Source organism: Tupaia chinensis, unplaced genomic scaffold (genome assembly GCF_000334495.1).
Source record: "Tupaia chinensis unplaced genomic scaffold, TupChi_1.0 Scaffold000407_4, whole genome shotgun sequence".
NCBI classification, from domain to species: Eukaryota; Metazoa; Chordata; class Mammalia; order Scandentia; family Tupaiidae; genus Tupaia; species Tupaia belangeri.
In genome coordinates, this window is record NW_006159912.1 from 3,941,372 (window position 1) to 3,969,364 (window position 27,993).

The 27,993-nt window shown below is 46.3% G+C and overlaps 2 protein-coding genes and 1 long non-coding RNA gene across 3 annotated transcripts in view; 1 reads left to right on the forward strand and 2 right to left on the reverse strand.

The window, feature by feature from the left end:
* The window catches only part of AATF (apoptosis antagonizing transcription factor), a 156,799-nt gene extending 142,382 nt beyond the window's left edge, over window positions 1–14,417 (reverse strand). Inside the window, exons 1-4 of the mRNA XM_027774172.1 lie at window positions 14,187–14,417; window positions 13,012–13,203; window positions 9,610–10,035; window positions 7,582–7,719 (exon numbers count right to left, since the gene is read on the reverse strand). Of these exons, the coding sequence (XP_027629973.1) occupies window positions 7,582–7,719; window positions 9,610–10,035; window positions 13,012–13,203; window positions 14,187–14,271 (841 nt within the window). The 5' untranslated portion in view covers window positions 14,272–14,417. The remainder of the gene's footprint in view (window positions 1–7,581; window positions 7,720–9,609; window positions 10,036–13,011; window positions 13,204–14,186) is intronic.
* Window positions 14,418–14,567: 150 nt separating this feature from the next.
* On the forward strand, window positions 14,568–18,216 carry LOC102497148 (uncharacterized). Its single transcript, XR_335402.2, has 3 exons — window positions 14,568–14,659; window positions 17,463–17,578; window positions 18,136–18,216. It is a non-coding gene; the product is annotated as an uncharacterized LOC102497148 (long non-coding RNA).
* A 2,944-nt stretch (window positions 18,217–21,160) lies between these two features.
* On the reverse strand, window positions 21,161–27,981 carry LHX1 (LIM homeobox 1). Its single transcript, XM_006154444.2, has 5 exons — window positions 27,158–27,981; window positions 24,935–25,161; window positions 24,561–24,838; window positions 23,124–23,289; window positions 21,161–22,765 (listed from the first exon to the last, which is right to left on the reverse strand). Exons 1-5 carry the CDS (start codon window positions 27,325–27,327, stop codon window positions 22,386–22,388), a joined length of 1,221 nt encoding a protein of 406 aa, XP_006154506.1. The 5' UTR covers window positions 27,328–27,981; the 3' UTR covers window positions 21,161–22,385.
* Between the last annotated feature and the right edge of the window lie 12 nt (window positions 27,982–27,993).

A 27,993-nucleotide genomic window follows, 5' to 3' on the forward strand; every position in this document is an offset into this window, starting at 1 on the left:
AAAAATGTTTTAGTCTAAGCCAAATAGTTGGGGGTAATGGGGGAGAAAGGCCACAAACAGGCAAGTAGGGAAATATGAAGTGGAAGTGGGAAGATGAAAGGGAGCAAGCAAAATATAATTTATATTCTTAGACAAGTAAAAAAAAAATGTAATACTTCTTCTATATTTATATTACATTATACTGTGTTCTTGGATGTTTTGCTTATGGGAAATAGCAAAATGTCAACCATTGTTTCTATTAAAGGTCTTTAATGGTATTGCGTTTTAGACCTGTAATGAAACATGGTGCTCGCTGCAGTTTGTAATGCATCTCATTAAATACATTAATAACATGCATTTCACTGAAAGGTCAACTTATTATAGCTGAAGTTTAGCTCTCCTTTAATCACTTCATTTAAAGCTATGGAGCAAACTAAAAAAGACAGTAGAGACAGTCTATGACAGAAATGTTCTTTCAATCTCTCATCCATCCAGATCAGTTATACTAAGAAATTATTGTCAGGGACCAGCAGATGGCGTAATGGTTACATTGCTGCACTCTCATGTAGTCGACAGCAGTTTGAGTCCCAGACCTGGTGAGAGTGCATGTGCGTGCATGCCCAAGATCCTGACAGGAGAATGGAGCAGAGACTGGAGCATGGCCATCTCCCCAGGGGGTGATTTCTCCCATTCTCTGTCTCTCCAGCAAATGCACATGTCCTATAGCAAAAAATCTCAACAATAACAAAAAATTATTGTCAATTTTTTTAAGCTTATCTATTTCTTCCAGGGGCACCCCCAACATAATATACACCCCCAGCCATCCCAGATCATAGGTATGTAACATGCCCAGAATATACAGGGAGACCCCAGGATATGAACTGGGGACCTTCCCATGTGGGTCCAGTTGTGCCACTGCTGTGCCACCATCTGGCCCTGATGACTCTATTAATGTTTCTATGTGGCATGATATTGCACTTTAAAAAAAAAAACAAAAAACTCTTGGAACCAGCAGATGGTGTAATTACATCGCTGGACTTCCACATGGCTGCAGTTCAAGTCCCAGACCCAGCAGTTTGAAACTCACGCCAGGCATGTGTGCGTGAGTGCCCACAATTTAGAGAGGAGAACGGAGGAGAAAGGATTGAGGTGCGGCCATCCTCCCTGGGAGATGATTTCTCATTTTCTGTCTTACTCACTTTCTGTCTCTTTGTGTCTTCAGCAAGTGCACAGCCCTATAGCAAAAATCTCTCTTTAGAAAAAATGGGGGGGAAAATAAAAAAGTGGGAGGTGGGGGCTGGCAGATGGAATGGTGGTTGAAGCACTGGACTCCCACATGGCCAATTGCAATTTGAATTCCAGACCTGGCAGCTTGCTTTCTCACTCTCCTTTTCCCTCTCTCTGTCTCTCTGCCTCTCTCTGGTCAAATTAATAATAATAAAGAAAATTAAATTAAATAATTAAAAAAGAAAACTCTTATCTTTTAGACATACATGCTAAAAGTTTAATAAAATAAGACAATATCTGTTATGTGCTTCAAAGTGATCCACAATGGGAAAGGGAAGAAATTACTATAGATGAGGTAAGATTAGCCACAAGATGGGGTCAGCAGGTAGTACAATGGTTAAGGCACTGGACGCCCACATGGTTGACGGTGGTTCAAGTCCTCGACCTGGCAGCTTGAAAATCACATCTGGTGTGTCTGCATGTATGCCCAAAATCCCAAGAGGAGAATGGAGAAGGAACTGCAGCATGTCCATCCCCTCTGGGTGGCAATTTCTCACTTTCCCTCTCACTGTCTCCCTCTGTCTCATGCACATGCACTATGGCAAAAACCTTTAAAAAAAAAAAAAAAAAAGGGACCAGCAGTTAGCGTAATGGCTATGTCGCTGGACTCCCATGTAGTAGACCGCGGTTCGCGTCCTGGACCCGATGGCTTAAAACTCACGCCAGGCGCGTGTGCGTGCGTGCCCAAGATCCCAAGAGGAGAATGGAGGAGAAGGGATTGCGGTGTGGCCATCTCCCCTGAGGGGTGATTTCTCGCTTTCTGTCTCTCTGTCTCTCTCTGTCTGTCTGGCGAGCACACACACCCTATAGCGAAAACCTCTCCAAAAAAAAAAAAAAAATTATCATGAGATGATTGCTTAACTGGTAATGGTGTATGGAGCTTCACTGTACTACTGTACTTTTATATTTTTATATAGGCTTGACATATATAGAAGAAAGTTTAGGGGCTAGCAAATAACATAGTTACGTCACTGGACTCCCACATGGCCAACTGCAATTCTACTCTCAGACCAGGTGGCTTGAAAATCATGCTGAACAACTGTGCGTGCGCATCCAAGATCTCAGGAAGAGAATGGATTGCAGCATGAACATCCCCCCTGGGGAGGGGTGATTTCTCACTTTCCCTCTCACTGTGTTTCTCTGAGGAACACACACACCCTTATGGCAAAAACCTCTTAAAAAAAAAAAAAAACTCACATTGAAATTTCCTTAAGTAACTTGCCTTCTTGCCTTCTTCCCTATACATCACTGCCACTAATATAGAAGGCCTACCTCCTAAAACTATAGAATTTTTTTTTTTTTTTTTTTTTTTTTGGTTTTTTCCTTTGTGGGTTCGGGCTCTGAGCTCACCAGAGAAAGACAGAGAGGGAAAGTGAGAACTCATCTTCCCGGGGAGAAGGCCACACTGTAATCCCTTCTCCTCCTGGGATTCTGGGCATGCACACATATGTGCCTGGTATGACTTTAAAGCCTCTAGGTCCAGGACTCGAATTGCAGTCAGCTATATGGGACTCCAACACCTTAACCACCATGTCACCTGGTGGCCCCTGTAGAACTTTTTATAAGAAAGTTAGCAAGGAGACCAGCAATTAGTATAATGGCTATGTTGCTAGACTCCCATGTAGTCAACTGCGGTTCGAGTCCTGGACCTGGTGGCTTAAACTCATGCCGGGCGCATGTATGTGCATGCCCAAGATCCTGAGAGGAGACTGGAGGAGAAGGGATTGCAGCGTGGCCATCCCCCAGGGAGGTGATTTCTCGCTTTCTGTCTTTGTGTCTCTCTCTGTCTTCTGGCGAACACACACGTCCTATAGCAAAAAACCTCTCCAAAAAAAGAAAAAAAAAAAAAGAAAAGAAAGCGAGAAAAAGCTAATCATTTTAGAGAAGTGGTTTTATGCACAGAAAACTCTCTAAATTTTGTTAAGTTACTTTATGACTTACCACTTATGCAGCCACTAAAACATCAAAAATGTCTTTGAAAGCACTTTGTGGTATAAAAGCTATAATTACCAACATGTAAAACCAAGATGATTGGGGATTAAGAATACACGTGAATTGGGGGAAAAGAAAATACTCATTTAGTTTCATAAAATGTAAGTTAGGGTGCTAAAGGTACAAAGGCATGGAGCTCAGCAGTTCGCTGTGGCTGGAATACATACAGCCAGAGGTGTGCTGTTTTGGAGGCGCTCACCAGGGCTGTGAGAGTAAATAAAGTGCTAAGGAGAGAATGTACGAAGAAAATCCAAACTGAAGGCAAGATTCTAAATGTAATCATACTTACACCAAGACGATAAAAGAGCCTGAGAAGAGAGAAAGGTAGGAGGACCCAGACAGCATAGCTAGTGTCACCAAAGCCAAAAGAAAAGATTTTAAGCAAAGGTTAAATGCTTCTGAGAGGCAGTAGCTAGGTTTGGCAATAGGGAAGTTTCTGGCCACTTTCCAGCATCATTAGAGGCCAAAGCTTAATTATAAGTGTTCCTGTAACTACAAAACTACCTACCTCCCAGAACAAATAGTTAATTTAAATTATATAGGGAATTTGAATACTACTAAGAAGTAAAAAAAACACTAAAGAAAGTGGGGATAATAGTTAATTACTGATGACAATCATTCAACATTGTCAAATGCCACTTTTAGCAGAAAAAGGTAACAGTACCTCGCATGTATGTCGTGATATGTGCCAGACACTGTGCTAATGCTTTATATCGATTCTGTCCTTTAATCCTCACAACCATATTATCCCATTTTACTGTGAAGTTAAGTCACTTGCCCAAGGTCACATCGCTAATCCATTGCTGAGATGAAATCTAAACTCAGGCAGTATGACTTTAACTGTTCTTGTACAACCAAGCAAATTGAAAAGAGATTTAATTAAAGACAATAAGTTCCAGTGTTTAGTCTGGGGTTGGTGCAAATTTAGTCTACGTTCCACACCACTAGATAGCACAGTATAAATTGGTCATCCAGAGTAATACAGCCAAGAAATTTTTCTTAAACTGTCTACCAAGACAGGGAAGTATACAACATAATATGTCACACTGCCATGTGAAGGCTGAAACAAATTAGCTGCCCTTCAGATGCACAGAAATTGTTGTTAGTAGAGAACTCCCTTCCCTCCCATTTTAAAATACTGGATACAAACAAACATTTCTTTCTTCTCCCTCTTCCACCACAATCTACCCTATCAGACTAATAGACATCTGTCAGATTAACTGAAGATCACCAAGAAGGCAAAGAGGCAAATGGTTAAGTACATAAAAAGGCAAATTAAAAAGATCAGCACCATGGTAAAATAAAAGTTAAATAACATTAAAATGGTAGCAAAGAAACTAAATGGTATCTAAGAACAAAACTGTGTTCTTAAAAATGATGCTCTTACAATATCTACATTTTAAGATGAATTTTAAAAAAGAAAATGGGGCCCAGCCACAGTGGGACAAGTGGAAGGACACCATTATGCAGTGGATGAAGATACATGGGAGGCCTGGGTTCAATTCCTAGTCTAACCTAAACATGCCAGGTGCAGTGGCACCCGTGATGCTAGCTAACTGGAAAGCTGGGGCAAGAGGATTATGACAAGGCAAGACTCTGTCAAAAACATTTCTCTCATCTCGCTAAGACTCACACCAGAGTCTCTGTGCAGAGGAACCAGGCTCTAGTCACAATAGCAAGTTTTCACATAAGAAAAATAAAGGGAATTAAGCCTGGATAAAAAAACAACTACTACTACTAATCTGTCTCTCCTCCTATTCCCTCAAGTGGAGAACTGGTCCTAGAACCTCTGGTTAAGAAAGACGGATCAGGGACCAGCAGTTAGCGTAATGGCTATGTTGCTGGACTCCCATGTAGTCAACTGTGGTTCAAGTTCCAGACCCGGTGGCTTAAACTCACACCGAGCACGTGTGTGTGCGTGCCCAGGATCCCGAGAGGAGAATGGAAAAGGGATTGCAGCGTGGCCATCCCCCCTGGGGGTTGATTTCTCACTTTCTATCTCTCTGTCTCTTTCTTTCTGGCGAGCACACGCGCCATACAGCAAAAAAACTCTCAAAAAAAAAAAAAAAGTAAAAAAAAAAGAAAGGTGCATGGCCAACTTTAGTTTGAATCCCCAGCCCCAGTGGCTTGAAAAACAAGCTGGTTTGAGTACACGCCCAAAATTCCAACAGGAGGGAGAAAGAGAGGAGAAGGTTCGGCAGTGAGACCCAGACACCTGAGGGACTGCTTTCTCCCTCTCCCCCTCTCTCTGTCTCTGTCTCTACATGTAAATACATGTACCCTCTGAAAACTAAAAAGAAAAAAGAAAAAGGAAGACTCAAGAGGAATGATAAGTAACAAAATGAAAAGGTCTTGCTGTGAAACATTTAAGTCATTTACTCTTGAGCAGTCTAGGTCTCATCTACAGACATACCAAGAATTACAGTATTAGGGCATTAAAAATAACAGAGAATGGGGTCAGTCAGTGGCACCAATCCCATAGAGCTGACTGTACAGTTTGAGTCCCAGAACAGGCAGCTTGACAATCATGCCTGGCACATGTGCATATGTGCCCAAAATTCCAAGGATATTGGAAAAAAAGGAACTGTGGCATAGCCATCCACCTGGGGGGGTGATTTCTCTGTCTGTCCCTTTCTGGAAAATGCATGCACCCTATTGCAAAAAGCTAAACAAACAAACATAGAGTAGAGAAGTATTCTAAAGTCTCAAAAAATGAGAAAACTGTTCATTTATCATCTTTTTAAGGGAGAAAGAAGTTGGTAGAGAGGGTATAAAAGATCACCTTTATAGTATTTGCAGTTTCTGGAAGGACTGGCCAGACTTTTTAGGAAATCGGAAACAGACTTCACATATGGCAAGACACAAAACCTAAAAATTACATCCTACGAGGTCATTTCTAATTAAACCAAGGATTCTCCTCCAAGAAATGCTCACAAAATTCTGTACCTTAGATATCCTATACATTTACCTTGAATGGTGTGAGATGATCCTGCCAAGAGTCAGATGCCAAATGAGATAGCCTCATAGGGTCTCATCTAACTCTAACTCCATGACATTCTAGGGTTTTTTAAAATTATTTAATTTTCTTTAACATCACCTTTTTTAAAATTCTCTATAGGGCATGTGCACGCAACATAGAGAGACAGAAAGGAAGTAAGAAAGCAAGTTGCCAGGACTCAAACTATGGTTGGCCATGTGGGAGTCTAGTGCATAAACCACCACACCTCCTGCTGGCCCAAATACTCTAAGTTTTACAGGGCAAATGAAAACACTAAGCCACAGTATGCACAGAAGGCAAAGTGATTTCAACCACAGGGCACTCACCCCAAATCTCCCTCTGCCCAGTCCTTTGGAGCCACTGGGCACAAAGGCATGCAGCACACAGGAAGCAGTGTGGTGCAGAAGACTCCAAGATTATAAGGCAGAAAAGCTGGAGCTTGACTCTGGGCAAGTCATTCATCCTCTCTGGGCTCCAGTTGTATCCTCTGTAAAATGAGGGGATTGGGAACCAAATAATCACTAAACTCCTTTTCTATTCAAGAACTCCTTGACTTTATAGCTCAGCAACTGTCTTCCAAAACTAGTTCTTGCCACTGAAGACATCTTTCCTTATTCTATGCCACCCATAGGAAGATGTTCATGAAGATCTTCCTTTCTTACTGTTCTAAAAGCCTCTCTCAAAAGAGGAAGGTATCTTTTAAGCACATGGCAGGACCAACTTAAATGAACTGAATTTTAGTCTTTCATTCTCTCTCTTTTGTTTTGTACCAGTGGGTTTTCAAATAGTGTTTCTTAAGCATTAAAAATAACTCAGGGCCCAGCTATGGTGATGCAGATGGTACGGCACCACTGCATGAGGTTGGGACCACATGGGAGGCCTGGGTTCAGATCTTGAACCAATCTAAACAGGCCAAGCATGCAAGCAGCACATGTCATATCCTGGCTGATTAGGAACCTGAGGCAAAGAATAGTAAGGACTGGATGCTGTCAAAAATGTCCATCTCTTCTTTTCTCAACCTTTCCACTAAAACACACACACACACACACACACACAGAGAGAGAGAGAGAGAGAGAGAAAGCCAATGTGAGGTGAGAGAGGAAAGTGAGGGCAGGTGAGAAGAAAAAGGAATTGACATGGCTCAAGCATTCAATCAATTTCAATCAAAGTTGTCTCCACTTGATAAGAGTTATACGCTATTTTTCAAAATAGTTGAAACCACTATTCTATACCATATTACTAAAATCAAATCTCCTCTTCATTTAAATCAATTCCAATGTATTTTAATGGTTCTATGTATCCCCATATGACTTAAGTATTCTTACTATTTTTCAAGGCACTGGCGAATTCTGGGCCACCTTTATCCTTGAAAACAGGGAAAACATCTGGTTGAGGAAGTTGATTAGTGGTCAACAGAGCTTTTTGTAGTTTGATCCTTCCTTCCAGGAGCTGATCCCACAGTGCTGAAAAAGAAGAAAAGACAATCTTATCCATAATTTATAAAATCTTCCTGTGGTGGGGAGTAGGGAAGGAAAAAGAAACCACAACAAGGTCAATCCATGCCTGGTGGTTTTAGGAAGTTAGATCCCAGATTCAAGAGCTTGAAAAACATGCCAGGCACAGTACATGCATGCCCAAAACCATGAAAGGAGGGAGAAATGGAGAAGAGACTGGTGTGACCATGCCCCACGGGGGGAGTACTCTCTAACTTTTGCCCTCCATGTCAAGAGCATAGACCCTTAGTAAATTAAAAAAAGAGAGAAAGAAAAAAAGAGGGCTAGTCAGGTGGCATGGTGGTTAACGCAGCCGGGTACCTCATAGCCAACTGTGCAGTTCAAGTCTTGGACCCAGTAGTTTGAAAAACATGCTGCGGGGCCAGCAGGTGGTATGGTGCTTAAAGGTGCTGGATTCCCACATGGGTGACCACGGTTTGAGTCTCTGACCTGGCGGCTTGTTTTCTCACGTTCTCTTTCTCTCTCTCTGGTCAAATTTTAAAAATAATAACAACAAATGGAATTAAATAAATAATTCTTTAAAAAAAGAAAAATAAAGAAAAGGAAAACATGCTGGACATATGAGCATATGAGCCCAAGATCCCGCGAGGAGAATGGAGGAAAAGGGACTACAGTGTGGTCATCTGGTCATCCTCCTGGCGGATACTCTCTTACTTTCCCTCTCTCTGTCACTGGCAATACAAGTGCTCTGTAACAAATTAAAAAGAAAAAAGAAACCACAACAGTTTCTAAGTAGCACATCTTTATCAGTTTCATGCCATAGAAACACTATTATAGAAAATAAATTCAGAATCTGAGAAGCAAATATTTGAGACTTGAGAGAGGGAATGCTAAAGGCCAGTCTTCCAGTTGCTGAAGTACCAGAGCAGAACAAGCTAAGCAGCTCAGTGTAGAAATAGCTGGCTAAGCATAGAGGCACAGGGCTTTAGGCCTCTAGGTAAGTAGGGCATGTCACAAACTAATTGGAAGGACACAGGAGAGACAAATGGCCAAAAACAAATAAGTAAAAAGTAGACCAAATGCAGATCCTCTGAAAAATAAGCAATCGGCAAAACTATATACATACTGGGCTCAGAGATTACACTGTGTCTCTATGTGAATATGGACAGTTAGCATTTACCAACATGTATCTGTCTACTTTCTCTTGTTTAAAAAAAGAATAAAAACTTTTAAAAATGCTATAGAAGGTCAGCAAAGGCTGGGTTTGAGATGTTTGGGTGGGTTAAGTGGGCATTTTGACAACATGGATTATCCTTCGGCATGCTTAACTATGATGTATAACAGACATCCTTACAGTTTAAGATGACACTTTTTTTTTTTTTTGGAGAGGTTTTTGCTATAGAGCACGTGTGCTCACCAGAAAGACAGAGCCAGAGAGACAGAAAACAAGAAATCACCCCCAGGGGGATGGCCATCCTGCAATCCCTTCTCCTCCATTCTCCTTTTGGGATCTTGGGCACGCACGCACACGGGCCCGACGTGAGTTTAAGCCACCGGGTCCGGGACTCAAACCACAGTCAACTACATGGAAGTCCAGCAACATAGCCATTACACCAACTGCTGGGCCCATTAAGATGACACTTTTAAAAATAAGATACTCTCCTAATGATGACTTGAGCCCTGCACTCAATGGGAGAATCAGCAGAACCTGTAGGATCTTATTTGGAGTTGACATTCTCTATTGTAATTCTGTTCCTGTTTATTTTTAAACTTTCTTTTTGTTTCACTGGAAAGGAAAGATGCTCAGTTTAAAATGTTAAAAGTGTACAAGTTGCTTTGTTACAATAAAACTAAATGTGTACACACACACACACACACACACACAAACTATATACAAACCTATCTGATTCTTCACAGCCCTTCCTTTCTCCACTTCCTCAGAAACTTGGACACTGGAAAAGGTCATCACCACGCCGTCGTCTTCACTGTTCTTGTCTCCAGCCCTTTCTTCTTCACTCTCATCCTCCACATCTTCCTCCGCATCCCCTTCTTCCATGCCACTCTCTTCCTCTTCATCTTCCTCCTCACTGCTCCCCAGGTCATCCATTCCCTCAGTGAATTTCTCAAAGTCACTGATGCTCTGGACACTGAAGCCTGGTGTTTTTGCAGAGCGCCTTCTGCTCTTTCTCCAGGCTAGACTGCTGTCCTCATCATCTCCACACTCCTGCTCCTCAGCAGCACTCAGGTCATCCTCTTCTGACTCCTCCAGACCCAGTCCCTCTGAATCTTCATCTCCAGATCCTTCCTCTTCAGATACTTCCCTGTCTGAACAAGAAGGGAGGAGAAAAAATGGGCATTACAAGGACAAAAATACCGGGCCATATATTTCACTTTGACTAAAGGGTATTTATAGGGGGGCAGGTCAGGAGGGAGAATATATTATTTATTCATTTCAATTCAACAAGTATTTATTACACATCTACTATCTCTAAAATGCTAAGAGAAAGTCAAGATTTCAAGAACATGGGTCCTATTCTAAACACAACATTCTGGTGGGAAAACTATAACATGAGAAGAATTAAAAGCACTTTGACAAAATTTCAATAATACCGAGGAGGGCGACATTTTAACTGTGTGGCAAATAAACTTATGTAAGCCTCTAAGGAAGAGATGGCATTTGTCTGGACCTTGAAGAATGGTTAAAATTTCAACTGGTGTTTGGGGATTACCAGTTTTCCCAAACCCGCATCTGAAAATAGACAGTATATCATTAACTATCCCAAATGCACACTATCACACCAGTGTACCCTGTTTATTAAATACTCATTAAGTACCCATTGCAAGTTAGGCATAGATACGGGGTAAGGAAAGACAAACAGATTTTAGTACCTGTGAGAAGATTATAGTCTGATGGAGGCAGATATGCATACAGATAATTATATCACAATGTCAGTGGTACAACTCCATATAGGGAAGTAAACACTTAACTTCCCTGGAAAGGTGAGGGATGGCTTTAGGTGGGGAAGGAGACATTATAATTTTACTTAAAAAGTAAAGGAACAGGGACCAGAAGTTGGCGTAATGGCTATGTTACTGGACTCCCATGTAGTCAACCAAGGTTTGAGTCCTGGACCCAGTAGCTTAAACTCGCACCGGGCGCATCTGCGTGCATGCTCAAGATCCTGAGAGGAGAATGAAAGAGAAAGGACTGCAGTGCGGCCATCCCCCCTGGGGGGTGATTTCTCGTTTTCTGTCTCTCTGTAGAGCGAACCCGCGCCCCCGAAGAAAAACACTCAAAAAAAAAAAAAAAAAAAAAAAAAAAAAAGGAAAGGAACAGGCCAGCAAGTGGTGTGGTGATTAAAGACACTGGATTCCTACATGGTTGACTGCAGTTTGAGTCCCGGACCTGGTAGCTTGCTTTCTCACTTTCTCTCTGTCTCTCTCTGGTCAAATTAAAAAATAACAACAAATGGAATAAAAAATAAACAATAAATAAATAATTCTTTAAAAAAAGAAAAAGTAAAGAAACAGCTCATTAGACAGAGAAGGGGGAAGAAAAAAGAGGATACATCACTAGGGTACAGAATATATATGAAAAGCAGTAAAACACGAGCCTAGAGTGTTGACCAGCAATAAAATCAAGAAGGGTGGGGCTAGGAGGTGGCATGGAGGTTAAGGCAGCTAGATCCCATATGACTAAATAAGTGGTTGGAGTCCCAGACTGGCAGCTTGAAAAACACACCAGGCACGTGTGTGTGCATGCCCAAAATCCCAAGAGGAGAATGGAGAAGGGACTGTGGCATGGTCATCCTGAGGGGTGATTCCTCACTTTCCATGTCTCTCTTTTCCTGTCTCACGCCAGTGAGTACACATACCTGATAGTAAAAAACTTAAAATAAATTAATTAAATTTTTTTTTAATTCAGTAAAGGTTTTTGTTTCCTATGGGAAAGACTGATCCTATAGTAGGTGAAGTGCCAGTTATAACTCCTGGTTTTACTCATGGTTAGGGTATCACCTGATACTTAGAAATGTTTACTGCTTATCAATCTATATTCTAGAACCTAAAGCCCCATGTATAGCAAACCTGATTATTAGATACAGGAACAAGTTACCAATAACCTTACATAAAGTAAAAAATTTTGGAAACATGCTGGGTCTTTAATACTTCTTTACAGAGGTATACAGAAATGTAAAATATAAAATTTACATACAAAAATAGTAAACAAAAATAATCTTTTAAATGTTTTAAATATGTGGTCATTTCTCAGATTAAGAAACATTCACACAGAGTAGTAGTTAAGGGCATATATCTTGGTGTCAGAATACCTCCATACAGATCCTATATCTCCCACTTACTAGCTGTGTGACCTTGAGTAAGTTACTTAACCAATTTGCTCCTTAACTTCCTTATCTATAAAATGGGGATAATACCAACCTCTTGTGCTACTGGGAGGATTAGAGAAATGATATATGTAATGATAATGGTAATAACATTTTTTGGAGAACTTCCTGTATCTCAGACTCTTAGAATTTAGAGAACTAACCACAGTGCCTGTGCCCGACACACAGTGAGAGTTCAATACATATTATATTTGTCTCATGGCTGGTCCCTTTATCAGTCTCTAGGCAAAGAATATGAAATGAGCTTATCAGGAGCTCCCAGAACTACATCAAAAACTAAGTCCCAGATATCATAACCTGAATGATGGTTCCTTTGATATTTCTATGGGTCCTCAGTGTAGCATCTATGATATTGCTGAAGGAAAACAAGTGACATTTCTCTCAATAATCACCACGGACTGCCCCTTTTCCATTCAGAGCAATTTACAGTTCTTTCAAACCATAAGCTCACATTGTCCTAACTCTTGCAGAGACAAGGGAAGAATTATGTTACTTCTATCAAAGCAAAATATGAGATCAACAGTGACTCAAGACCTGAAACACTGAAGGAAAAGGGTCAAAAATTTAAAAGTAGCATGTTCATCACATATAATACTTTTTCAACACACAGCCCTCTCCAATATCCAACAGGTATTGCCTGTTCTTTTGCTCCACTTTAGGGAAAACCATTAGTCTGAAATAAGGGCTACAGCAACCTAATGGCTCTGTGCTTTGGAATTCTGATGAAGTGAAACAAAGTAAACTCTAAGGCCCTTCCTAATGCCAAACCAATGGGTCTTCTAAGATAATAGGTAGAGACACAAAGTAACCTTGGGGAGATCATTCAAAAAATAAAATAAAAGGGATTTTAACACAAAAAGTAGGGAAGACAAACTGCATGTACAAACGTTCTACTCACGGAATGAACCTGGTAGACTCTGCTCCCAATCATCTTCTTTCAAAGCTTTTCTAGAGGTGGCCTTGCCCAAATACCTTTCGTCTGTGTCCAAGAGGGAGGCCGATGCCAGTTTTCTAATACTACCTACTGCCAGGCAGTCATCTTCCCCATCTTCCCCTTCATCAAACCTGTCAATCACTCTGGCAGCAGTGGCTGTGGGAAAGGGGGATAAGAAATCAGAATTTCCAGGTTAGAAAGAACTTTGGAAACCCTGTTCGACTCTTCTAATTCATACTTGATGTCTTCTACAAATTCCCCATCAACTTCTTGGAAGAGGGAACTCGTTCACTTCCAAGGCAGAACACTACCTTATTTCCGTTTCTGAACAGAGAGCTGACTCCCACATCTACCAGCGGGACATATTTCTACGCTTTGGATCATATAAAACTTGTGTTGCTTCTCTTCCGTGTGTGACAGTCGCTCCAGTATCTTAAATCAGCCATCCTGTGCCATGCTCACTCTCTTCCATCCCTCAGGGAGTTTTCTTCTCTTATCCTGGCTAAACAGTCCCCAGTTTCTTCAACGGATATTCCTAAGACACGGTTGGGCACTCACATTTATCCCTCCTTATTCTCCCTTCCTCACACTTCTCAGATTCCAGTCTAAGGCAGGATTACTCCCAGCTAGACCCTGAACATCAGCTTACAGAGCAGCAGCCTCAGACGTCGTCAGCCCTGGAGCAAGCGTCTTGAGACCTAAAGAGGCTTTAAACAGCGCCGGGGAATCCTACTTCTTCGTTCTCCAGGCTAGTTCTGAGGGCTTGTGGAGTTTAAAGCAACAGCAACGCCAAGACCTGAGGCTCACTCCCCCTCTTTCTCACGCAAATACCAGTAAGGGCATCTTTCAAGATAACTGCCAACCTGCTACCAGGCTCTGGCTTCCTCCAGCAACCCTCGACCCAGTTCATTCAAAGACCAGCTCCGGCCTCGGTATATCCCACCCGCCCTGCAGAGCACCCGTGCGGAGTGGTGTGAGAAGAGTCCTAAGCCCTATCCCCAGCCACAAGGCCCTCGCTACAGGCGATTTTCCACCGCGCGAGGGGACGGAGAGTAGGCCGGCGGCGCGGCCCGGCGCCCTCGGCCAGCCGGAGGTCGAGCCCAGCGTCCCGCACGTGGCCTGCCCCAGTCAGGCCTCACCGTCCTCCGGGTCCGCCTCAGGATCCGCCTCGCGCGGTCTCGGGTTCAACAGCTGCTCCAGCTGCAGCCCCAGAGGCCCCGCCATCGCCGCCCAGCCTGGGTCCGAGACGCCCACGGGAACGCGCAGCCCAAACCGCGGCCCGGACGCTTCCTCTCGGGAAGATCCTCCAGGCAGACACTGGCCCGCGAGACCGCCTGGGACCGCGCGGAGCCCGAGCCTCAGCTCCGAGGCTGGCAACTTCCGGGAGGCGCGCGCGAGAGGGCGGGGCCAGCCCCGTCACTACGGGCGTTGCTAGGATCCCGGCGGAAGCGCGCGGAAGGCTGGAGAGGCGTCGCCATCCGAATGCGTGAACGCGTGCGTCGAGGGCGTGTGTTGGGCGGCGCGGGAGCGCGCACGAGCACGTGACCGCCTCCGCAGCCGATCGCTGGTTTGGAGGCGTTCGGCTCTTGTCTGTTTGCGTCAAGATTGGGAGGTTAGTTCAGGAATAAAACATACACCTATGGCCCACGGTAGCTGATCTGGGAGGGAGAGAGGAGTAAAGAGTAAGCTTCTCAAACCCTAAACTCACGCCTAAACTGGCACCCAAAATAAGTTTGGCATTTCACAGTTTTGAGGAGTTTGGGGCAGGACACAGGGCTCTTGCTCCTTGCCCCCGCACTCTGGCGGCCTGACTTCTAGAGTGTGCGTGTGTAAGTGTACCACGGAATTCTGGTGTCTTTATTAATAGGAATGATTAAGAATCACTATGTGCATAAATACAGATAATTTTTAAAAGAATTATTCTATTTAACTTTATTATTATTATTATTTTACAATGTGATCAGAGAGAGACAGAGAAAGAGACAGAGGGAAAGTGAGAAAGCAAGCCACCAGTTCTAGGACTTGAACCGCGGTCGGCCATAAGGGAGTCCAGCACCTTTAACCACCATGTCACCTGCCAGCCCCAAGATCATTTCTGTAGCTTCTCCAAGTAGCCTCTCCTGAACAGAGAAAAGTGGGTGGGGATTACTCCATCGAACACCTCTCAGAATTGTGAGTTTTGCTGTTAGAGGTGGAGGCATTCTCATCTCCTGAAACTGCTGAACAAATGCAGACAAATTTAGGTCTACCTTTAGAGGGGTAGGCTTAAAACATAAAAATAGGATAAATTTAAATTGCACTTAGTATATCCTCTTTACATTCTCTTTCCTTGTCTAGCATTCCCTAACTGCCCACTCTGTGGCAGGCACTGCTAGATGGGATGCAAGATGAGTAAGTTAGATTCTTTGACCACGATCAGCCCTAGGGGGCAGGCAAATATGGAAACAGAAACTGCAATAAGGGATGATAAGTGGCAGTACATTGTGGCCTATCCTTCCAGTTATCTGTTGGAGGGCACTTATAGATACCTAGAACACTCTCAACAGAAACAGCCTCAGAAGGATCAAGAAAAGAGACATTGGTGGTACACTGTGGTGGTGCCCCTTATTGGATGGATATAGCCGAAGCAAAGTTGGATCCCACATTTGAACAACCTGGGAAACCTTGGCTCCCCAGTGTCTTCTGTGGAACCCAACACAAAAAGGGGTCCAGGGACCAGCAGTTAGCATAATGGCTATGTCGCTAGATTCCCACGTAGTTGACCACAGTTTGAGTCCCGGATCTAGCTGCTTGAATTCTGGGGGGTGATTTTTCACTTTTTGTCTTTCTGCCTCTCTGTCTTTCTGGCGAGCCCACGCGCCCTATAGCAAAAAACTCTCCAAAAAAAAAGAAAAAGAAAAAGAAAAAAAGAGAGAAAAAGAAGAAAGGGCCCACAACTTTTACAATCTTCATATGACCTCGTGGTCAAGAGCAGTGAGAGGATAGCACTGGAGTGTGGCCTTGCCCATGTCCCCATCATAGGTTACACCTATGGCCCACGGTAGCTGATCTGGGAGGGAGAGAGGAGTAAAGAGTAAGCTTCTCAAACCGTGGGTGCTCACGCCTAAACTGGCACCCAAAATAAGTTTGGCATTTCACAGTTTTGAGGAGTTTGGGGCAGGACACAGGGCTCTTGCTCCTTGCCCCCTCACTCTGGCGGCCTGACCTCTAGAGTGTGCGTGTGTAAGTGTACCACGGAATTCTGGTGTCTTTATTAATAGGAATGATTAAGAATCACTATGTGCATAAATACAGATAATTTTTAAAAGAATTATTCTATTTAACTTTATTATTATTATTATTTTACAATGTGATCAGAGAGAGACAGAGAAAGAGACAGAGGGAAAGTGAGAAAGCAAGCCACCAGTTCTAGGACTTGAACCGCGGTCGGCCATAAGGGAGTCCAGCACCTTTAACCACCATGTCACCTGCCAGCCCCAAGATCATTTCTGTAGCTTCTCCAAGTAGCCTCTCCTGAACAGAGAAAAGTGGGTGGGGATTACTCCATCGAACACCTCTCGGAATTGTTATTTTTGCTGTTAGAGGTGGAGGCATTCTCATCTCCTGAAACTGCTGAATAAATGCAGACAAATTTAGGTCTACCTTTTAGAGGGGTAGGCTTAAAACATAAAAATAGGATAAATTTAAATTGCACTTAGTATATCCTCTTTACATTCTCTTTCCTTGTCTAGCATTCCCTAACTGCCCACTCTGTGGCAGGCACTGCTAGATGGGATGCAAGATGAGTAAGTTAGATTCTTTGACCACGATCAGCCCTAGGGGGCAGGCAAATATGGAAACAGAAACTGCAATAAGGGATGATAAGTGGCAGTACATTGTGGCCTATCCTTCCAGTTATCTGTTGGAGGGCACTTATAGATACCTAGAACACTCTCAACAGAAACAGCCTCAGAAGGATCAAGAAAAGAGACATTGGTGGTACACTGTGGTGGTGCCCCTTATTGGATGGATATAGCCGAAGCAAAGTTGGATCCCACATTTGAACAACCTGGGAAACCTTGGCTCCCCAGTGTCTTCTGTGGAACCCAACACAAAAAGGGGTCCAGGGACCAGCAGTTAGCATAATGGCTATGTCGCTAGATTCCCACGTAGTTGACCACAGTTTGAGTCCCGGATCTAGCTGCTTGAATTCTGGGGGGTGATTTTTCACTTTTTGTCTTTCTGCCTCTCTGTCTTTCTGGCGAGCCCACGCGCCCTATAGCAAAAAACTCTCCAAAAAAAAAGAAAAAGAAAAAGAAAAAAAGAGAGAAAAAGAAGAAAGGGCCCACAACTTTTACAATCTTCATATGACCTCGTGGTCAAGAGCAGTGAGAGGATAGCACTGGAGTGTGGCCTTGCCCATGTCCCCATCATAGGTGGCTTCTGAAGAATGAAGACCAGCAGGGCTGCAGAAGGGAAGGAGACCTTGCATTAGAGTAAACCCGCTCAGACGTGGGAAAGGAAAGAATGCCAGCTTAGACAGTGAATTCAGGTATGGAAAACTGCTTTTCATAATCCATAAGAGAACTCAGTACCAGAGAACAAGTTTTTTTTTTTTCTTTTTGTTTTAAAGCATATCTTATCATTATAGTTGGGTGGCTTCATCTGGACCTCCAGAGCCAGTTTGTTCTAGACCTGGAGAAGGTCTTTGCCTAGCTCCAAAGGACAAAAATGTTTCTCCCACACCACATTTAGGACCCCCCTCCCATCTTTTCCCCTTGCTATTTTGGGCACGGATAGAGCTTAGAAACATGGTCTTTAAAGAGAAGGGAGAAAAGGGAGAGGGAGGTCAGGGTGGGAAGAGACTACCTCTAGCTATCATGCCAATAGAACATTGCTGGCAGATTTGGAGCGGTGCTGGGCAAACCCTCAAGCAGAAAATGCCATAGACCTCTTCCCTATTCTCCCTTCCCTGTCCTGGTCCGCACTAACATGGGAAGCCCTTTTAGGAAGAAATCAAGACCATGCCACTCCTATAGGCTACTTTTGTCACACACATCCCAGGGCTCCCAACCAAGATGTTTCCTCTGCCTCCTTGCCCCCATGAAGGTGGAAGAGGACTCTAGGAGTGGAGGAAAGAGAAGAGAACTTTAAGACTTAAGATGCAACTGAGGGGGCCGGCAAGTGGCATGGTGGTTAAAGGCGCTGGACTCCCACATGGCCAACCATGGTTCAAGTCTCGGACCTGGTGGCTTGCTTGCTCACTTCCTCTCTCTCTCTCGGATCAAACTGGAAAATAATAATGATAATAATAAAGTTAAATAAAAATAATTCTTTAAAAAAAAAAAAAGATGCAACTGAGAGGGCCAGCAAGTGGCTTGGTGGTTAAAGGTGCTGGACTCCCACATGGCCGACCACGGTTCAAGTCTCGGACCTGGTGGCTTGCTTTCTCACTTCTTCTCTCTCTCTGTCTCTCTCTGATCAAACTGAAAAATAATAATGAAATAATAATAAATAAAGTTAAATAAAATCTTAAAAAATAAAGATGCAACTGAGAGAAGTTGAGTCTCCCTGCTTGCGCTCTATTATAGTTTCTTGTGATGAGGGGGAAGGTGCTTCCTCTTGGGGATTGGAATGGAGGTGGAGGTGGAAGTGGAGGGTGGACTAGGATGGGATATTTCAAAAACTGCAACACCCTGGAAGAAGTATAGCTCTGTACAGAGAGGAGAGCTGATGAGAGGAGCAGGGAGCTGAGACTAAAGGTAAGCAGTCCTCTCCAGGGAAGGCTGGGTGATCCTCAGGTTCCCAGTCCATCTGCCTGCTCTCTAGGGGCTGCATGGTGGCAGGGGGATGAAGGAGAGCAGAAGGTGGGCAGGGGTACATAAGACCACCACCTCCAGTTGTCCCAAACAACTGTTCACTTCACTGAAAATTTCCAGAGTGTAGGGCACCCAGGTTTAGACCTGTCTCTGAAAACCTCAGGTCCCAGCCTCCCTCCTTTGTCTCCTCCCAAAGGCGGCACCCCTGCCCCCAGCCTCTGCAGGCCAGAAGTTGGGTGGGTGATCTTCAGTTCCCTCAGCTGTCCTTGCAGATGGCAGCTCCCCGCCGCTGGAACCCTGAGGGCAGGTGGCGGGAGGCACCGAGGTGGCGGCTTTAAGATGGCCGCGGGGAAAGACCAAGCTGCCAAGCCTGGCCAGAGAGGAGGCTGGCCTCCCGGTCGAGAGGGGACGGCGGGGTGCTTCCCTGCCGGCTGCCCCCGCGAGCGCTTCTCCCAGCAGTCGTCCTTGTGGTGATGGTGCCGCGCTTACCTACATCCCAGTGCCCCGGGCGGCGCCGCTTAGGTGGGAAGGGGACCAGTTCCTGGCCCTGGGAGACTTGCACCTCCCGGGGGCCTTCTCTCCAAATTTGACCGCCGAATGGTGCCACCTGTTCCCGCGTTCGCCAGGGTTCAGAATGTTGCGCGGAGGGGAAACTGCCCAACTCTTTTCGCTTCTTATCAAATACCCCGATTCCACAATAAAGCTGCTAAATAATTCAGGAGACTTGATAGGAAAATGCAGCTTCCCAATGGAACATACGTTCAGTTAAATGAATATCTTTAAAGAGGGGTAAGGGGTGGTGGCAATAATGAATCAGTTAGCTATGATTTAATGTGCATAAATGCTAAAAAGGCAAAAAAAAAAAAAAAAAAAAAAACAAGCCGATTCAATGATTGTCTGCAAAGAAGATAAAGAAATGGTCCTATGTAGAGGAGTTTCAAAAGTCTCCCTTGTATTTCATAAACTTTTATTTCTAAAAGAATACTGCCAGATTTTTGCCTGATAGCCTCCCTCCCTAGATAAGCCATCAAATGCATGCAGTGAAATATTGCATATGTTAAAATCTCTGCAGGAAAGAGAAACTTGGCTATGTCTTAACAAAATATGAAAACAGCACTGGAAATTACTTGCCATTTAATGTAAAACCTTTGATTTTTTTAAAAAATAAGGAAATAAATAATACAGACTGAAATCTATGTGAAATGAAAAAGGAATTCCAAACTCCAACAGCATCTGATATTAAAACACACGCATACACCCATGCGAGTATGTCATAGTGGATAAAATATTTCAATCTTTTCCATGTCTAGTGAAGGCTAGGAAGGCAATGCACTACTTTTCAGAACCTGTTGGCAATTCCCAGTTGAAGTTTGATTTCTCTATTACTTCTTTTTGTTAATCTTTCAGAAAAAACTTATTATGTACCTTGCATCAGGCAAGAGTTTTGCTGGGGAACTTCAAATGTAACAAATAATATAAAACAACAATTTCATATCAGTTCTGTGAAAGGGATTAAAGTATTTCACTTCTAGCTGTACTGTACATTCATTTTACATTATCTTTCAAACCACCAAATTAGAAAGCAGGATTATCTAAGGATAATGAATTGACACGGTAAAGAATCACCTTTAACTATGTATTTAGGAGCATCTGACATTCACAAGCCCAGTTTTGCATGTGCAGGGGAGAGGAGAAAGCAGTTCGGATCTCATGTCTAATCATGGACCGGGACCACTCATTTTTAGCCATGGGGGTTTCTATTTCAAATTCTATATTAACTTATCAGCAAATATCTCTTCAACTGTATCAGTAAAACCCATAGAATGCAAATCTGTAGTTAACAACAGCAGGAAGCCACGGAGAAAAGCTTGGCTGGCAGTAATAGCACAGGGTTCAGTCACAGCCCAGGCAAAAAAAAACAAAAACAAAAAACCCAACAACAACAACAAAAAAAACGAATACACTATCCCAATCCTGCATCTCTGTGTGTGTGTCCAGGTTTCTGAGGACCCATTGAGCCCCCATCAGGGCTCCCCTCTAGTTGCTGAAAACATCAAATAACACACCAATTATCTAAACATCAGATTTTCTATTTTTATTAAAAACTCACAAATTTATTCAACATGTTTTCTTTCATACAGTGAATGGTCTAATATGCACTGGAGGTCACACAAGCTTAGGTTTATTAGAACAATAAAAGACATATGAGAAATTTAATATATAAAGAAAAAAGTAGCAGCTGTTGACTGCATATTTGACCATAAAATTTAAATATTTTGGACTTTTATTTTAAAGACACAAAAATAAAACCTGTGTGGGTCTATATAAGTCATATTAACAATTCCATGAATGTTCAACAGGACTAAAAATTAGCAAAGATGTCTTTTTTTTTATTAACCTTGTAACACTTTTTTTTTTTTTAACACTTTCTCAGGTTGCTGGTGCCAGGCACCTTTACAGTATTTGTGCTATAATTATTCTATTTGGCAACTGTCTGAATATCATGTTTTCTCTTTGCCTCTTGTAAACAACACCTTTTCACATACTAGCACAGTGAGCCGCAAGCCCTGCAAATCTGTCAGAACATCTACAGAAAAGAAAAGGAACAATTTTGGTTGATTGCTCAAAACATTTTGTTTTTGAACAAGAGGTTTCAAAACAGGATATATTAGTAAAACACTGAACTCCTGAATTTAACATTATACGTAAACAGTTGACTGTTTTTAGTTCAATAGTCTTTTTTTTTTAACTTTTTGTGTGTGAAGGTAGAATACTTTTCTTGTACAGCTGATGTTCAAGTCACTTTACTGAGAGGTCTGGCGGGAGACCATCCTACGGAGTGTGTCTGTGTGTGCATTTCTGTGTGTATAGAGCTTTGTGAAGGTAGAAGAGTTGATGCTGAGGGCTTTACATTTAGAACTTTGCAATTTTGGCAAAAACAAAACCAAAAACCCAGATAGACAAAATATATATATATATATAGTCCCACCTGATGCACAGCAGGTCGGCGTTTCTGAAGCTATAAGAGTTCGTTGTCGCTGTTGCAGAACTCTGGGACAACACTGATATTACGGATATCCCAGAGCTAGAACCCTTCTGGCTGACCCGGAGAGCCCGGCCACTGCACCTCCCTCACCGGCAGCTCGGTGCCTCCCTCCCTGCGGCTCCTGGTATCACCAGAGGCAGTGCACGCCCGCGGCAGCTGTGGGTGTCTTTTCGTGGTCTGCCCGTGGCCAGGAGCACAGGCTCCCGGCGTCTGTCCACGGATCCGGGTCCAGGTGGAAGGTGGGGCGAGGTCTCTGTTTCCCTTTGAGAGCCCCAGTTCTGCACCTTGCCAGCCAGTGCGCGGATCCCAGTCTCACCCCGAGGTGGATTTGGATCCTATTTTGGGTCCCTCTTTCCTATCCGGAGAATGTTCCCCGAGGCTGGAGGAAGTAAGAGGGAGCTTGCTTTTTATGTATTTTTTTCTTTTTTCTATTTTTCTTAAATAATGGTTCGTTTCTGTACAACCACGAACTCCGAGGACCGTGCAGGACCCCGCTACCACACGGCCGCCTCGTTCATTTCGGGAGGGTGGGACAGGTGGTTCCCGTAGCTCGCCCCGCCATTGACGGACAACGACGAGAAGGGCGGGCTGGGTCCGAAGACCTCAGCTGACATGGAGTGCAGAGGCCCGGGCAAGCTGGGCTCGGGGCTGGGAGAGTCCCCAGGGGGATGCGCCAGGATGTCGGTGAACCGCTGCGCCTCACTCGAAGGGTGGTGTCCCGGCAGCGGGTGCTCCAGGCCGCCCAGGGGCGTCCCAGACGGCCCAGACGACGGCACGAAGGGCAGGTCCACCGGTGTCTGGGCCTGCGAGGACGGGGGACCTTGCGGGAAGAAGTCGTAGTTGCCCCCTGGGCCGTAGTACTCGCTCTGGTAATCTGCGGAGCGGCGGGAGGAGGATGTCAGGGCGGGCCCTGGGTCCGGAAGGGACAGCGGGCGCGAGAAGGAGCCCGAGTGGGCCGGGGAAGGCGACACCGCGCCGGGAACTAGTCGTTGTGGGGCGCCCCTGCGGGCCTGAGAGCAGGCAGGAGCTGCTCCCAGCCTGCCCACCCGCCGGTTCCAGGTCGGAAATTAGGTCCTCGATCTCACCACCTCGCCTTAATTACTCCCGGCCTTCGCCCGATCCTCCCTGACTCCCTTCTCCATGAAAAGCGAGGATCGCCCTCCGCGCTGCCACCCTCTTTTAACGAAGCCCACTCGGCCTAACTGCGCCCCGCCACGCGGCTGTACACCCACCTCCGTAGAAGGAGAAGGGTCCGTTGGGGATGAGCTCTCCCGGCTCCAGGCGGTCCACCAGCGGCCGCATCCGGCGCGGACTGCGGAAGAAGGCGTGGCGCCGGGCGCCCAGCGCGCTCAGCTGCTTCATCCTCCTTTCCTTGGATCGCCGGTTCTGGAACCACACCTGAAGCGCACATGGCACATGGCTCGGGGTGAGGCCATGGAGACTCCACTCCCCGCCCTGGATGCAAGGCGCGTCCTAGCCCTTCACACTGACTCCAGGCCTCAGCGTGTGTGTGTATGTGTGTGTGTGTGTGTGTGTGTGTGTGTGTCTCAGGGGAGAGATCGCTCAGAGTAGGATGAACAGGGTGGACCCTGAACCAATGATGAGTGGAATTACAGATAAGAAGACCTGGGCAGGCTGTCCTGTCCTACTTGAGGCAGGTGGGGTGTAACCTTCTTGTTCCTAACAGTAACACTGTCACAAGATACAGCTTCTCCAGGGCCGTCCACGCATCAACACCAGACCTCTCCAAAATAGTCTCTCTGTCTCTCTCTCTCATTCCCTGCTTCCCATTCACCAGCCCTGGCAGCAGCCCCCTCATGGTAGTGACACAGACACAGGAAGTCTCCTGGTGACACTCAGCCTCCCAAGGATAGTCACACTAAAACCCACAATCTCCTTTTCACACCCATGCACAATCTCCCAGCGCCAAACATACTTAGCCATCACTGCTCACAGGTGGTGACACAGACGCACAACCTCCCACTTATGTGCCCAGGTTCCCCAGCCTCCCAGAGGCCTGGCGCTCAGGGCCCCGGAGCACACGTGCCCATTCACACAGTCTCCTAGGCACAGCCACCCACACCCGGGCAGAGCCCTCCAGACACCACGGACTGGACACCTAGCACTGGGCCAGAGACTCCTACCAGCCAGAATCACAGGCAATTTCACCCCCTCCACACCCACAAGCCCAGCTCCCTTCAGATAGCCTGGCCTTCCCACCTCATTCCCTCCAGGAGTCAGACCTCTTAAAATTCCCTGAATTTTGCCCTGGGGCTTGTGACCTGGGGCACAGCCCACCAAGTTGAGATCCAGGACTTAAAGAGAGGTCACATTATGCAGAAGCCAGAGTAACAGGCTGTGCTGCACACCGTGACCGCGGCTTCTTCCTAACCGGGAATGGAGTCTGTGCTGAAAGAGAGGTCCCAATCACTTCCATCCCAACCTCCTCCTTCTGCCCCCCAGTCTCCACTACCACCTCGTTCCTTCTAAAAAGAAGAGAGACTTCTGGACGCTCTAGGTTCCAGGAGGTGTTTCAAAGGTCCCGCGGGATGGAGGTGTGTCTGTTCCTCCTGCCTTCCCCAGGCCCTCCATCAGCCTCCCCGGGCTCAATCCCCTCCTGGACTCTGGGCCCTGGGAGAAGCAGTAGCGAACTGAGCCAGGGATCTGACCTGGATGACGCGCATGTTGAGGCCAGTCTCCTGCGCCAGCTGCTCGCGGATGTGGCGCGTGGGCTTGGGCGTAGCGGCGAAGGCGGCCTTCAGCGTCTCCAGCTGCTTGGCTTTGATCGTGGTGCGCGGCCCTCGCCGCTTGGCCCCCAGGTTCTGGTCGTCATTCTCGTTACTGCCCCCTTCCTTGTCGGACACATTGGCGCTCTCCGAGTCCTTGGCGTCGTCCTGCGACGGATCTTGGGAATCTGGAGACAAACTGGGGTCGCTGCCTGTGGTGGCTGGGGAGGGGGAAGGGACGGGGTGAGCAGAGGCCTTGGAGGCCTTCCTCCCCCATGACCTGCCAGATCCTAGCCAGCCGGGAACTGGGGCCTCACCCGAGTGGAGGCTGTTCTCTTTGGCGACACTGCTGTTACTTAGGTAATCCTCTTTGCAGACGAACTTGTTCTCGTCGATGATGTAGAGCTCCTCGCCAGTGGAGAGCTGCTTGTTACACATCATGCAGGTGAAGCAGTTCAGGTGAAACACTTTGCTCCGCGCTCTCCGCACCAGGTCGCTAGGGGAGATGCCTTGCGCGCAGCCGGCGCATTTGGTACCAAAACACCTAGGAGGGAGCAAAGGGTGGGTTGGCGGGACAGGGGGAGACAGTGGCCAGGCAAAGGCGATAACCCCATAGAGAACGAAGTAGAAAGGGAAGGAGGAGGGAAAGAAGGAAAGACAGGGAGAAGAAGGAGAGGAAAAGAGACAGGGAGAAAAAAGGGGAGAGAGAGGCAGAATGCCAGTTAAGTAGGTGAGGAAGCAGGACAGACCGTGAGGCACCAGAGGGAAAGTCGGGGAGGAGATACGCATGGTTAGAGCAAGGGGCCCAAACTATATCCCAAACCCAGGCTCACCCCCGGCCCAGCGTAATCCCAGAGGAAAAAAAAAGCATCGCCCAAGAATCTGGCAAGGCAGCGGATGGGGAGTGAAGGGAATAGAGGACATATTTTCCAATTAGATTCAGAAAAATTAAATTCGAATTTTATCTCCACATAAACACGCCTGGAGAGCCACTTTTCTCTCCTAGCGTGGCCTCTCTCAGGCAGAGAGGGAGCCAGAAGGATGGTAGCAAAAGGATCCGAGCACAAGCTGGAGGTTGAGAGGTCAGTTGGCCGAGGGTAAATAAACACAATTGTGAATAATCCTGGTGGTGGTAGCTGGGTAGCCGCCACGTTCATGCCCAAAGTCTAGCAGGTGGGCTCAAGCAGAAACCTCGACAAGGCTGAGCGGGCTCTGGCCACAGTTCGCCAGAGCCAGGTCACAGGGCCCCATTGGAAGTGGGTACAGCTTGTTACCCTTGGACTCTGATCCCATCATTGCTGAGGAAACGCGATGCAGGTCGCCAAGGCTCAGAGCCTCAGCCCGCGCTTCCTCCTGGCGAGGCAACAACAGGCTGCATAGTGCTTGGCTCCTGGTTCTCTGCTACAAGAGCAGGAGCGGCATTGGAAACGACAGTGTGACTTGGGCCTCTGTGCAAAGCGGCCAGATGCCTTCAAATTCTTCCTCCTTTTGCCTTCCCCACCGGTTTGACCTGTCATCATAAACTCAGAAAAGCAGAGACCAAGGCAGCCTAGTATACTTAAAGATTTCAAATCCACACAGTGGAATTAAAATTCGCATTGACAACAGACTTGTGTGTTTGGCTGAGATGATGAAATAGTGAGCTTAAGAGAATACACTTAAAATGGTAAATGGAGGAGGAAAATAAGAAGGTGTCTCCCTGTTCTTAGGGGCAATCTCAGCTTTTCTCTGAATTCCAGCTTGGAGTGGTGAGCTTTGGTGGAGCAGTGTCTGGGAGGACTCCAGAGTGTAGCCTGCCCCTCAGAGCCCAGATTGCTCGGGCTGAGGCCTAACATCTAGCCAACCTCAGCAGCAAGGATGGGGGGGGGGAAGAGAGAGGGGGGGAGGCACACACACACACACACACACACACACACAGGCACACACGCGAGCGCTCTGGGCACTTCCCAGGCTAAGGTGCAGCAGTTTCCCTGTCTTGCTGGGAGGCCAGTGGTGGTTTTGGGAAGACCCCTGGGGCATACAGAATTGGCCTCAAGGCCCTGCTCTTTTTTGCTGCTGTCAGGGCAGATGCTGGGACACTCTGGCAGTTTGCCCAGACCCCTCACAGACCAAAAACCCTGTGGCAGGGAGGTATCCCAGATTTCTAAGCCCAGCCGGGAGACTGAGCAACCTGGGAGGCTGGGAGGGGGGCGGGAGTTGCAGTAGCTAGAGAGTGACTTGGAAAAAGACAGAAGCCAACACTACTATGCCCAAGGTTACCCTGGCTCTTCCAAGCTTAGAGGGGCCTCTTGGCCCAGATGGGCTCAGACTCTTTCTTCCCAAGCACGTGCAGCCAAGCCAGGACCCAGTTTCCAGAACGCATGCAGGGCCACGTCCTGAGCAACCAGCATGCCAGTTGGCAAAGAGGCGGGAGCCCATGGGACCCTCTCCTGAGCCAGCTCTTAATGCTGTTGTGGTGGCCACGCTGACCTCTGATCCGAAGCTGACCAGGAAGAGTCCCCGGGGAGGGAGCGGCAGAGGCGCTGAAGGGAAGTACTCACCGGAAGAAGTCGTTCTTGCAATAGAGCTTGCCTTCCCGGGAGAAGCACTTCTCGGTCAGGTTGCATTTACATTCACAGCACTGAACGCACTTGACGTGCCAGGCCCTATCCAGCACGTTCAAGAGGAAGCGGTCCAGGATGGGCCTTTTGCAGCCTGCACAGTGCACCATGGTCTTTGGTTTGGTCGGATGAGGCCCGGGAAAAGAGGAGCAAGTAGAACCAAGCAGACGACTCCCAAAGATGACCGGCACAAGCTCCCAAGACCCTCCAAAAAAGAGACACCCTCGGCCTGCCGTGCAAGCCAAAACCCACACCAGGAAATCAAAACCGGGGAGGCGGGGCTGATGGAGGGCCGGAGTCGCCTCCGTAGAGTGTGCAGCCTCGGAGTCCCAGGGCCTGGGGGGCGTAGCACTGCCTCCTCAGCTCCCCCCGCGAGGAAGAGGAGTCTCAAGCAGGCAAAAAAGCGACCCTTCTGCCCAGAGACCGCGGAGGAGTGAAGGTCACTGAGAACGGTGGCGGGACGGAAATAAATAAATAAAACTGAGACCGAGAAGAGAAGAAAGACGAGGCGAGCTCGGGTTGTGGGGAAAGAGCCGCTGAGTTCTCTCCCGCTTGAGGTAGAGCTGTCAGAAGTCAAAGTGCATCTGTTTTTGTCGGGGTTTGAGACCGGGTGTGTGCGGGCCAGGCTGCCCACCACCGGGGTTGCCCCCCTTTAAAAAGAAAAAAAAAAGAGGAAGAAGAAAGAAAGAAAAGAAAAAAGGAAAGGAAAGGAAAGAACAAAACGAGTGGAGAAGCTTTGGATCCTAAACAGCCGGCATAGCGCAGCGGGATGGGAC